This window comes from Mauremys reevesii, linkage group 1 (assembly GCF_016161935.1).
Source record: "Mauremys reevesii isolate NIE-2019 linkage group 1, ASM1616193v1, whole genome shotgun sequence".
Lineage (NCBI taxonomy): Eukaryota > Metazoa > Chordata > Testudines > Geoemydidae > Mauremys > Mauremys reevesii.
Window position 1 is genome coordinate 6,218,871 of NC_052623.1, and position 12,187 is coordinate 6,231,057.

The window sequence follows — 12,187 nt, forward strand, 5'->3', positions numbered from 1 at the left end:
AGGCTCCAGCGGGATGGAAGCTAGCACGGGCTGGGCTCCATGAGAAGGGGAATCGCCCCTCTGGCTTGCAGCACAGACGTAGCCTTAGGGACAAATCCTGCCCAGGTTTAGAGGCTGCCCCGCCCTAGTGAGCTCCACAGCATTGCACAGCCGCTGTGTAGAGGAGGACGGGGGCCAGCCTGCAACCTGTGAGTTCTCGTAGCTGGGGCCTGTCCCTTTAATCATTTGCCAAGCGCTGATGTGCACCTGCGGCTGCGGAATCATTAACATTCATGGGCAAGAATAAATCTGTCCTTTCCCCGCCTTCAAAGAGGCTAAGAGGGCTGGCGAGCATATGGCGTAATGCAGAGAACAGTTCAACGCGGGCCCCGATTCTGCTTTTAGCGACATCCCTGTCCGAGGCGGGAAGACCCACCGCCCAGCTGGGAGGCAGGGCGCAGACACACTGAGGGGACATGGGGCTTGCCACACTTCGCACTGTGCCAGAGTAAGAGCCGGCGGGCAGGTCTCCAGCCTTCCCACTGCTGTATGGGGGAGGGCGGCAGAGGAGTGACGGGTGGTGGAGAGGAGCCAGGTGCATCACTCCAGGCTGGCAGAGCTTCTGAGATTAAAGGCCAGAAGGGACCACTCTGATCAACTGCATCGCACAGGCCAGAGGCCTGCCCTGAATTCATTCCTGTGTGAACTAGAGCCGTCTCAGCTGCCAGTGCTGGGGAATTCACAGCTGCCCTTGCGAAGGGCTCATTTCCCTTGCTGTTAACAACGTGCACCTTACTTCTACGCTGAATGTGACTAGCGGGGGGGCAAATCCATCAACCTCCTCCCTGAGGAACGTTGCTGAGCTGTGGGAGCAGAATCTCTTGGATCCCTCTAACGAGCTCGGGCTGGAAATGAATTCTTGGAGCCTGGCTCTTCAGGCTTGATTCAGAACAACTCCTCACTGATTTCACTGGGGAGAGCAGCCCCAGGCTTGCAGGACAGAGCCCTTGTGCTTTGGGATTCTGCAAGTCAATGCTGAACTGCAGGTCCCTTCCCGGTCACCTGGTCTCGAGGTAACTCTCAGGTTCATTTTGCATTTACACAGGGGGTTGGAGCTGACCAGAACAGCGACTGCTCATCATGGTGGATTTCAATAGCACCAGCTTCCATCCTGCCACATTCCAACTGACCGGGTTCCCAGGCCAGGAAGCTGCTCGCCACTGGATCTCGATCCCTTTCTGTGTGGTCTACATCACCGCCATGGTAGGGAATTGCACTGTTCTCTGCGTTATCTGGGCAGACCGGCGTCTCCACCAGCCCATGTATTTGTTCCTTTGCATGTTGTCAGTCAACGACCTCGGTATGTGTCTGTCGACCCTGCCCACGGTGCTCAGCATCTTCTGCTTCGATGTCACAGACGTCGCGTTCGACGCCTGCCTGGCCCAGATGTTTTTCATTCACTCCTTTTCCTTCATGGAGTCGGGGATTTTACCGGCCATGTCATTCGATCGCTTTGTCGCCATCTGTGACCCGCTGCGCTACGCGGCCATCTTGCCCAACCCCAGGATTGTGAGGATCGGGCTGGCCCTTGTGATTAAAAGTACCAGCATGCTCCTCCCTTTCCCCTTTCTGATTAAACGGCTGCCGATCTGCAAAGGCAATGTCCTCTCCCACGCGTACTGCTTGCACTCAGACATGATGAGACTGGCGTGTGCGGACACAACCGTTAATAACATCTATGGATTGTTTGCCATTCTCTTCACTTATGGTTTAGACTCAGTGTTCATCATCCTATCTTATGTTAAGATTCTAAGGACAGTTTTTAATATTGCATCCCATGAACAGCGCCTCACGGCCCTAAACACCTGTGCCTCGCACATCTGTGCTGTCCTACTCTTTTATGTCCCAATAATTGCAGTCTCCGTTATGCACAGGTTTGGAGGAAATGCCCCTCGAGTTGTGCATATTCTTATGTCCTATGCCTACCTCTTTGTCCCCCCTGTGTTAAACCCAATTGTTTACAGCGTGAAGACAAAGGAGATTCGCAAGGGGATCTCCCGAATATTCGCCAGAGACCTACTGTCAGATATGGTTTTGTTGGACAAGTTTTGAATAGCTTGCTGACTGAACGTCGTATCTTCTCAGAGGACATTCAAACCTCTCCAATGATAAAATATTAGAACAATTCAAACTGTGCATAGGCAGTTGCCTGCAAAAGATTCTGTTATCTCCTCTTATGTCAGGGGTTCTCAAAGTAGGGGTTGGGACCCCTCAGATGGTCATGGGGCTATTACAGGGGGGTCGCAAGCTGTCAGCCTCCACCCCAAACCCCGCTTTGCTTCCAGCATTTATAATGGTGTTAAATTATAGATTAAAAACATGTTTTTAATCTATAAAGGGGGGCTGCACGCAGAGGCTTGCTGTGTGAAAGGGGTCACCAGTACAAAACATAAGAACATAAGAACGGCCGTTCGGGGTCAGACCAAAGGTCCATCTAGCCCAGTATCCTGTCTGCCAACAGTGGCCAATGCCAGGTGCCCCAGAGGGAGTGAACCTAACAGGTAATGACCAAGTGATCTCTCTCCTGCCATCCATCTCCATACTCTGACGAACAGAGGCTAGGGACACCATTCTTACCCATCCTGGCTAACAGCCATTAATGGACTTAACCTCCATGATAAGAAAACAAGCAAAACAAAAGTTTGAGAACAACAGTCTGATGTTTTTAAATTACAGTCTCAGATGTTAAAGGCAATCAAAGTCAATCAGTCTTTTGAGGCAGGGACTGTGGCTTCCAGCGGGGGTGAGCAGTGCCCGGCACCTGAATAGAAAATAAAAAACAGGTAGAAGGAAACACACCTCTCAAATCTATAACTGTCTGGTGTAAATCGAGCCAAGTTCTGGCACAGGGGCCGCCTGTCTGTCCTGTTTGCGATGGGGCCCAGCACTATCTCAAAGCAGTAGATTAACAATAGTTGTCACTGGGAGGAGGCCACACACTTTTTTGCATATGCAAATTGAACAACTTGCACGCACCAGGGGCTCCAGGTGTCCTTCTGTCGCACCCCACAAGCTCACTATGTGCCACCCTGTAGACGGGCAGGACTCACCCCTGCGGCGCCTCCTGCTGGTGACTCTGGGAACTAGCTCTGTCCAGCGCTGGAGCGCCCTCTGCAGGCCGGTGATCCGCCTGTCTTCAGGCCCCCGTGTCCCTCCCTGGACCCGGTGCCCTTTCACATGGGGTGCTGCCCCCTGGCAGTACCCCCTTTCTCTCAGGGTCTCCCCTTCTCAGGGACCCCCCCACTCTCTATCCCCACCTTGCCTCAGTATATGGCTACTGCCAGTCATTGTCTAGCCCCACACTCTGGGGCAGACTGCAGCATCAGCCTACTCATCACAGGCAAAGGGGTTTGGACCTGCTGCCTTGGCCTACCCCTGGGCTGCCCTCTGCAACCCACAGTACCTGTTGGCCCTTCACTAGGCCGCAGCCCGGGGCTTTCTAGGCTGGAGCTCCCCAGCTCCTCTGCCTTTCCCCAGCCCTGCTTCACTCAGGTATCCAGTCTCAAGCTCCCTGCAGCCAGGCCCTTCTCTCTCTGAAGGCAGAGAGAGACTGTCTGGGCTTCTGGCTTCCCTGGCCTTCTTATAAGGCCCTGTTCAGTTTGGGGCGTTGCCCCAGCTGCAGCCACTTCCCTAATCAGCCCAGCTTTTAGAGCCACCGCTCTCAAGCCCTGCCAGGCCACTTTTTAAACCCCACAGGGCAGGAGCAGAGGTTCACCCTGCTACACACCCCCTATTTAAGGGAACTCATGCAAATCCCCGACCCCCACATTCTCAGTTCTCTTCTCTCTGTCTCTCAGAGAAGTCTTCCAAAGGGGCGACATTTGAAAGTGCTTTGGACGGCCCGAGCTGAGACGGGGGGCAGTTGTTATGCTGGGAGCTGTGTTTTGCTACCATCAAACACTGCTTTAATCTAGAGTCAATTCCTGAGGTGGCTGAAGCTGCTGGTTCTACTAACCAGATGCCAAGGACTCCTCCTTGTGTTCCCCTTTTCTCCTTTCCTGCTTTGCTAATTGCCACCAACATCCACAGGGCTGCACCTGCTGATGGTGTGACGGTGCTGTTCTGGCAGTACCCAACTGAGAGTGCCAAATCAGGACCAATTGCTCAAACAGGGCAGTCACAGCCCTAGGCTGGGGGTTTTCCACCTCTAAGGCAAACCAAACCAGCCAGACAAAAAGGACTTTGGTCTCACCCCACTGGCTAACCACAAGTCACACAAGCAATTTCCTTAGACACTCCAGTCTCCCAGTATCACCACCAGTGCACTCGTCCTGGGGATGACTGGTTATGAAAACCAACACCCCAATAAAAGAAAAAGGTTCTCTCGATCCCAAAGGACCAAGCCCCAGACCCAGGTCAATATACACATCAGATCTTACCCACAAATCACGCTGTTGCCAATCCTTTAGAAACTAAAATCTAAAGGTTTATTTACAAAGGGAAAAAGGTAGAGAAGAGAGGTAGAATTGGTTAAATGGAATCAATTACATACAGTAATGGCAAAGTTCTTAGTTCAGGCTTGCAGCAGTGCTGGAGTAAACTGCAGGTTCAAATTGAGTCTCTGGAATACATCCCCCACTGGGATGGGTCGTTCAGTCCCTTGTGTAAAGCTTCAGTTTGTAGCAAAGTCCCTCCAGAGGTCAGAAGCAGGATTGAAGACAAAATGGAGATGATGCATCAGCCTTATATAGACTTTTCCAGGTGTAAGAATCTCTTTGTCCTCACTGTGGAAAATTACAGCAAAAATGGAGTCTGCAGTCACAAGGCGTGTCTGCCTTCTCTCCATGGGTCAATTGTGTAGCTGATGGTCTTTAATGGGCCATCAAGCCAGCTATGCAGGGCTGACATCAGCTTGTCTGGGACACTTCCCAGAGGCAGAGCATAATACAAAATACAGACAGTACAGAGCGAATACTTATAACTTCAACTACAAAATGATACACAGACATACAGACAGCATAATCATCACCAGCAACCCAGAACCTGGTCTTAGACACCTTATATGACCCCCTTTACTTAGGATTTGGTGCCACTACAGGACCTTGGTTGCAACCCATGTTCTATATGGTTCCCATTTATATCAATAACGTCACACCCCCAACGCAAAATTGATGCAGGAAGGGATGATAAAACATCGCTGACTGCATCCCAAGAGCCCCCTTTCCTTGGGTCTGTCTCACTACAGCTAGTGTTGGGCTAGAGGCCGTACCAGTGTATAACCGAAATGGTTTATCAAAGTCATGTTCAATAACATGAATGAATCTCTTTACAAACTTAAGGTATAACTTGGTTAGCTTTTGCAGCATGGTTCCTGTATGTTTCATGTGATCTTGCCAAGAGCTAAAGAAAACAGCTACTTTATTCATACCAGCTTTGGCCAATGTTTTGAACCCAATTAACATTAAACCAATGTAGATATTGATGTTGTTCATAGTACAGGACTCTTGGCATTTAGCCATGAAAGCAATATGGTAGTGTGCCTCAGTTTCCCCTTTCATACAGCACATCAGGTCTGGAATGTATTTTCCCCTGTGAAAAGTTCCAACACTGTTTACAGGCATTAACTGTGAAACATCAGTATAGCAAGGCCCTTTAACATAAAGTGTGTTTTCATGTATTCCTTTCAACATGTTCCAGGGATTTTCCAAAAGATTAGGCCCATTGTACATTGTTACAGTTCTTGGCAATAGCAACACATTAGTTACAAAATTTAGCATTAGCAATAACAACAAATTGATTGCAAGTGTCCATCTACAAACATGTTTGTCATGCCACACCCTTGGCTCAATACCATTGGAGTTTGGGCCTTTTAGGGTTAGCCTGTGGCTTCCCTTTGCAAAATTCAGTTCTCTCTTTCCTTCTTGTCCTTCAGGATTAAACCCTGAATTCTCTTGCTTAACAGAATTCACTGGCTGATGGGGTGGGCCCTCTGTGCTAACAGCTATTAGCAAGTCTTTCTTCTCCCTGCCAGCCAAGTAATTCGCATCAACACAGACACTAGCTTTTAACTCTTCAGCTGCTATGGATTTCAAGGCTGGACTTCGTCTTACAGAGACATCACACCAATTCAAAGGGTCTGAGGGTGAGAGCTGGCTTGCTCTCCCCTGCCTCCTCAAGCATTCAGCCATAAAACTGTTCTGCTTTGAAACACCAGTAACTGAATCTGTCCTCAGATCCTGAAGCACAGACTGCTCACTTACAGATTTAGTATGGAGACATTCCTGTCCCAACACCATTGTCTCCCCAACAAGCTGGCCACACACAGCCAGGTGGTTATAGGGCTGCTCAACTTCCTTAACAGCTTCTACTCCACCTGAGACCTTTTCAAAGCTGCCCACACTGGATCTCTCAAAAGGAAAGTCAGTGGATCCATTCACAACAGAAAATTTCTGGCTGTTAGGAACTGAAACTTTCTTGATTAAATCACTTTTACACCCTTCAGTTGCAGTAAACTGCTTGCACAGGCTACCATGAGGATTCCTTTCCCTAGGAGCTTCTCTAAGCAGCAATTCACCCCTCTCAGAAATTCTGCCCTTCCCCTCTTCACCTAGGGCTTGCTCTAAAGGAACACTTCCTTGAGCAACCACAGACGCTTTCTGGGTCTCACTTACATTTAGAATCACTTCAGGCCCAACAGGCGGATTTCTACACAATCCCCTTTTAGGCACACCTACAGACTTTCTAGATAACAGGTCAGAAGCAGTCTCCTTCCCTTGGCCATGAACAAGTTCAGGAATCTTTTCCTTCTTGCTACAAGTTGTCAAACTGTCAGTAGGTAACACAATTAAATCACCTTCCTGCTCTCCTTGTGCCCTGGCTAGGGTATCACCCTGATCAGACAGAGTTGCTACACCCTTTTCCAACCACACGTTAGCAACTGGCAAACTACAAACACCAGAATTGTCTGTTCTCTGGGATTTTGCTAAGACACTAACTGGATGCAACCGAGTTACAGTGCCATTCTCCCCAGCAGACACAAACTTAGGACCATTCCCTTCCTGGGATTTAGCTGTATTTGCAACCAACTCCGAGACAACTAAATCGCCCTCAACCATCACAGGCTGAAAGGCCCCTTCTGTTTGCTCCACAGACACAGAAGAGCCGGAGACACATTCTCCTTCACCAGACACCCAGCTTGGGATCTCATTTCCCTTGTCCCAGCACACGGGGCTGTTCACAGACAACTGCTTGGAGACTGAGATAGCTTCCTTCATAGGCAAGTCAATACCCCTGACAGAGACAGGCACATTCCCTTCACTGTCACATTTCTCCACACAGGAAACAGGTAAGGGATATGGACACTCCTCTTCCACTATCCCTGTCTTCCCAAACTGCTGATTAGACAAAGCCATTAGCTCACAAGGCTGCCTAGGCTCCTCCAAACTTTCCCTACCAGGCACATGGCCACTCCCAACGGATAAGCTGCTGCTCTTTTCACTACACTGAGCTACTTTTAGCAAATCACAGTTACCCATTTCAGGTTTACTTCTACAAGCTGCACTAGCCACCAATCCATTACCCATTACAAATTTACCCTCTCCTTCCTCAGTTAGGGATTTAACCTGAGAAACATTTTCCTCCCCAATGAGATCTTTCTGCTCTTGATCTAACTCCAGATTTCCTTCTGAGACATCAGACAGACATTCAGAAACTTCATTCCCAGACACACTGCTTATTTGCACAGACCAACAGCTATTTCCCACCAGGTTAGAATCCCCCTCTCCATAGCCATAGCAAAACGGGTTAAACACAGAGAACTGCCCAGAGTAATACCACATATCAACACAGTTATAAACTGGATTTTCCAGAGGATACAGTCTCTGCCGTTCTTCCATTGCTTTTTTGACTTGGAGCTGGAGTCTAGCAGTTTTTTGTTGCATCTTGTGAGTCTCCTGTTGTATTTTGTGAGTCTCCTCCTCAGCAGCCAGCAGCTCCAGACGTCCCTTACGAGCTTTTTCTTCTCTCTTAGCAGCCTCTTTTGCTCTCTCAGCTGCCTCTCTCTTTCTCTCAGCTGCCTCTCTCTTTCTCTCGGCCGCCTCTTTCTCCAGCTGGGCCAAGACTTGCTTCTCTTCCATTCGAATTTCTGCCAGTTTTTGCTCATATTCAAACCGCAGGCTGTCTCTCAAGGCTCGCCGTTTCCTTGCTTTTCCTGATGCTTTCTGTCTCATGGTCACTGACCTTTAACCAACCAAACTCTCAATCCCAAAGTTAAAATTTGGATAGCGTGGGGTTCTGACCCAAAGCTTAATTGACCTGGTTCTGTGGATCCAAGCACGACTACGCCACTGTGACGGTGCTGTTCTGGCGGGACCCAACTGAGAGTGCCAAATCAGGACCAATTGCTCAAACAGGGCAGTCACAGACCTAGGCTGGGGTTTTTCCACCTCTAAGGCAAACCAAACCAGCCAGACAAAAAGGACTTTGGTCTCACCCCACTGGCTAACCACAAGTCACACAAGCAATTTCCTTAGACACTCCAGTCTCCCAGTATCCCCACCAGTGCACTCATCCTGGGGATGAATGGTTATGAAAACCAACACCCCAATAAAAGAAAAAGGTTCTCTCGATCCCAAAGGACCAAGCCCCAGACCCAGGTCAACATACACATCAGATCTTACCCACAAATCACGCTGTTGCCAATCCTTTAGAATCTAAAATCTAAAGGTTTATTTACAAAGGGAAAAAGGTAGAGAAGAGAGGTAGAATTGGTTAAATGGAATCAATTACATACAGTGATGGCAAAGTTCTTAGTTCAGGCTTGCAGCAGTGATGGAGTAAACTGCAGGTTCAAATTGAGTCTCTGGAATACATCCCCCACTGGGATGGGTCGTTCAGTCCCTTGTGTAAAGCTTCAGTTTGTAGCAAAGTCCCTCCAGAGGTCAGAAGCAGGATTGAAGACAAAATGGAGATGGTGCATCAGCCTTATATAGACTTTTCCAGGTGTAAGAATCCCTTTGTCCTCACTGTGGAAAATTACAGCCAAAATGGAGTCTGCAGTCACAAGGACAAGTCTCTGCATACTTCGCTGAGTCACAAGGCATGTCTGCCTTCTCTCCATGGGTCAATTGTGTAGCTGATGGTCCTTAATGGGCCATCAAGCCAGCTATGCAGGGCTAACATCAGCTTGTCTGGGACACTTCCCAGAGGCAGAGCATAATACAAAATACAGACAGTACAGAGCCAATACTTATAACTTCAACTACAAAATGATACACAGACATACAGACAGCATAATCATCACCAGCAACTCAGAACCTGGTCTTAGACACCTTATATGACCCCCTTTACTTAGGATTTGGTGCCACTACAGGACCTTGGTTGCAACCCATGTTCTATATGGTTCCCATTTATATCAATAATGTCACAGATGGCTAGAACATTCCCTGAAATTTGGGAATTGATCGGCTGCAGCATTCAAATGTCATCGCGTTACAGACAGACAAATAAACAGAGACCTGGCATTGGTTTGCATTTGTGATCGCACTTCACTTGGCTATGTATATTCAAGAACAGATAAACAGCTTTGAGGAATGAGAAGATGGACAGAAATACTTTGCAATACAACGGGCCCATGACATAAATTGTATTTGTCATCCCTACTCTCCACGGAGTCCATTTCTGTTCCTTCAGTGTCCCGAGCCTCTGTTTGCCAGAAGCTGAGAATGGACGACAGGGGATGGATCACTTGGTGATTCCCTGTTCTGTTCATTGCCTGGGGGGCACCTGGCTCTGGCCACTGTCTGAAGACAGGAGACTGGGCTGGATGGAACTGGTCTGATTCAGTATGGCTGGTCCTATGCAGTCACTGTTAAAGTTGCCATTGCTGGGACTGAGGAACTGGCAAGAGCAGTGGGAAAGCGAGGACAGCGCTGCAGAGTGGTGATGCAGTTTGCATGGGAAAGGCTATTCACTAGAGCGGTTGGGACATTGCTCATGGGACCATTTCCCGTCTGAAAATGCCATTTCCAGAACCAAAACGGACCACAGGACGGTGTCCATTTTGATGACATTTCCAACGGAGACGTATCAAAATGAGTCATTTCGACTTTCTTGTTTCATTTAATGTCAAGCTTTTTTGTTTAAATGAGGTAAAAACATTCCAGGTTGACATTCCTGGGTTTATTAATGCAAAGGGGACGTTTCACCTGCTCTGGGCGAGAGCCTCCTCCCCTCCAGATGGCGCACAATTTGAGTGAGTTACATGCTTCATCTGGTTAGACCAGTGGACCGGGGCTCTCAGGCGGAACAGAGAATCCTCTTCCTAGTGGCCTGGCTGGTGAGTCTGGCTCACGTGCTCAGGGTCGAAAAGGTCACCGGATTTGGGAAAGGGAAGGGATTTCCCTCTGGTCAAACTGGACAGAACTTGCTAGTTTTTTACCTTCTTCTGCAGCCTGGGATGTGGGTCACCTGCTGGGATCACCGGGGCATGTCTCACCTGATCAATCCCCTACCACTGCAGGGGCCTCCGGCATTGGGGGCCCCTCGGTCCTTCCTGTTCTCTGTCTGCCGGCTGAAATGCTTTGCTCTAAATAATGTTTGGCGGCTCAGTAGAGAGGTACCTGGGTGAGGTTCTCTGGCCTGTGCCATGCAGAAGTTCAGGTCTACATCTATGAAACTATGAAAACTATCCTCAGGGACTTACATTTATTTACTCAAATTAATATATAGTGTCTCGGAGTTAAGAAAACCCAGCCCATCCCCAAAGAGCACCCCCCGTTCCGATTCGCATTGACCTGCTGTCAGTGGAAGCTACGCCTGAGCAAGGACTGCAGAATCCAGACCCAAGCGACTAGCTGATAAGGTCAGAACATTCATCGTGCACTTCATGCTGAGTAAACCCCGGTTCGCTGGAATCCTGCATCCCCACCAAGAAGTAGCGCGGGAGCTCCAAGCCCTCCTCCAGCTGCTGCACAGCCCAGACATGCCATTAGTGATGGCAAACCCGAGAGCCACCAAGGCTCTGTTTCAGATTCAGCAGGGTTTCCAGACCCTGGGGCTGGAAGTGCTCAGGTTCGCCCGAGGCAGCGCTCCTGGCTCAGGGGCAGCGGGAAGCCTGGCAGATGGCGGATCAGTAACCGGGACTGGTTCTGAGCCACGTGAGAATGCAAGCCCAGCCCCAGGATCGGCCGAGTCGGGGTGCCAGCCCTGTAACGTTGAGCAAATCACCCAGGGTCTTGCTCAAGCAAGCCCCCCGCTTCCCCAGACTCCAGAAACCCAATTCCAGCAGCAGCTGGAGCAGCTCTACGTAATGGGTTTCCTGAAGCATGAAGCCAACGCACAAACTCTGAGAGCAGCTGGAGGACATGTCAACACTGCGATTGACAAAGTTCTGGGGTAGTGGGGTCCCCCAGGGGTCTGTATTGGGAACACTAGTATTCAACAGATTCATAAATGATCTGGGAAGAAGGGGAAAACAGTGATATGGCAAAGTTTGAAGATGATACAAAATTACTCAAGATGGTTCAGTCCAAAGCTGACTATGAAGACTTACAAAGGGATTTCTCAAAACTGGGTGACTGGGCAACACAATGGCAGATGAAATTCATTGTTTATAAACATCCCCTCCATGTGCAGCGGCAGTCAAAAAAGCGAACAGAATGTTGGGAACCATCAGGAAAGAGATAAATATCAGACAGAAAATATCATATTGCCTCTCTATAGATCCTGGCACACTCACACCTTGAATGCTGCCTGCAGTTCTGGTCGCCTCATCTCAAAAAAGATATATAAGAATTGTAAAAGGCACAAAGAAGGGCAACAAAACTGATGAGGGGTATGGAACAGCTTCCGTATGAGGAGAGACTAACAAGACTGGGACTTTTCAGCCTAGAAAAGAGACGACTGGGGGGGGGGGGGATATGATCGAGGTCTATAAAATCATGACTGGTGTGGGGAAAGTAAATACAGAAGTGATATTTACTCCTTCTCCTAACACAGAGACCAGGGTCACCCAATTCAATTAATAGGCAGCAGGTTTAAAAAAAGCATAAGGAAGTCCTTCTTCCACAGTGTACAACCTGTGGAACTCATTGCCAGGGGATGTTGTGAAGGCCAAAGCTAGAAGAGGGCTCTAAAAACCATTAGATACATTCATGGAGGTTAGGTCCATCAATGGCTATTAGCCAGGATGGGCAGGGATGCAAAACCA

The 12,187-nt window shown here is 48.9% G+C and overlaps 1 protein-coding gene across 1 annotated transcript; it reads left to right on the top strand.

The window, feature by feature from the left end:
- The first annotated feature begins 1,119 nt into the window (after positions 1 to 1,119).
- On the top strand, positions 1,120 to 2,091 carry LOC120389095 (olfactory receptor 51I1-like). Its single transcript, XM_039511328.1, has one exon. The coding sequence runs from the start codon at positions 1,120 to 1,122 to the stop codon at positions 2,089 to 2,091; it is 972 nt and encodes a 323-aa protein (XP_039367262.1).
- The last annotated feature ends 10,096 nt before the right edge of the window (positions 2,092 to 12,187 follow it).

Excerpts from the sequence above, each read along its gene's own strand:
- LOC120389095 (XM_039511328.1), top strand. The coding sequence starts at position 1,120 with ATGGTGGATTTCAATAGCACCAGCTTCCATCCTGCCACATTCCAACTG.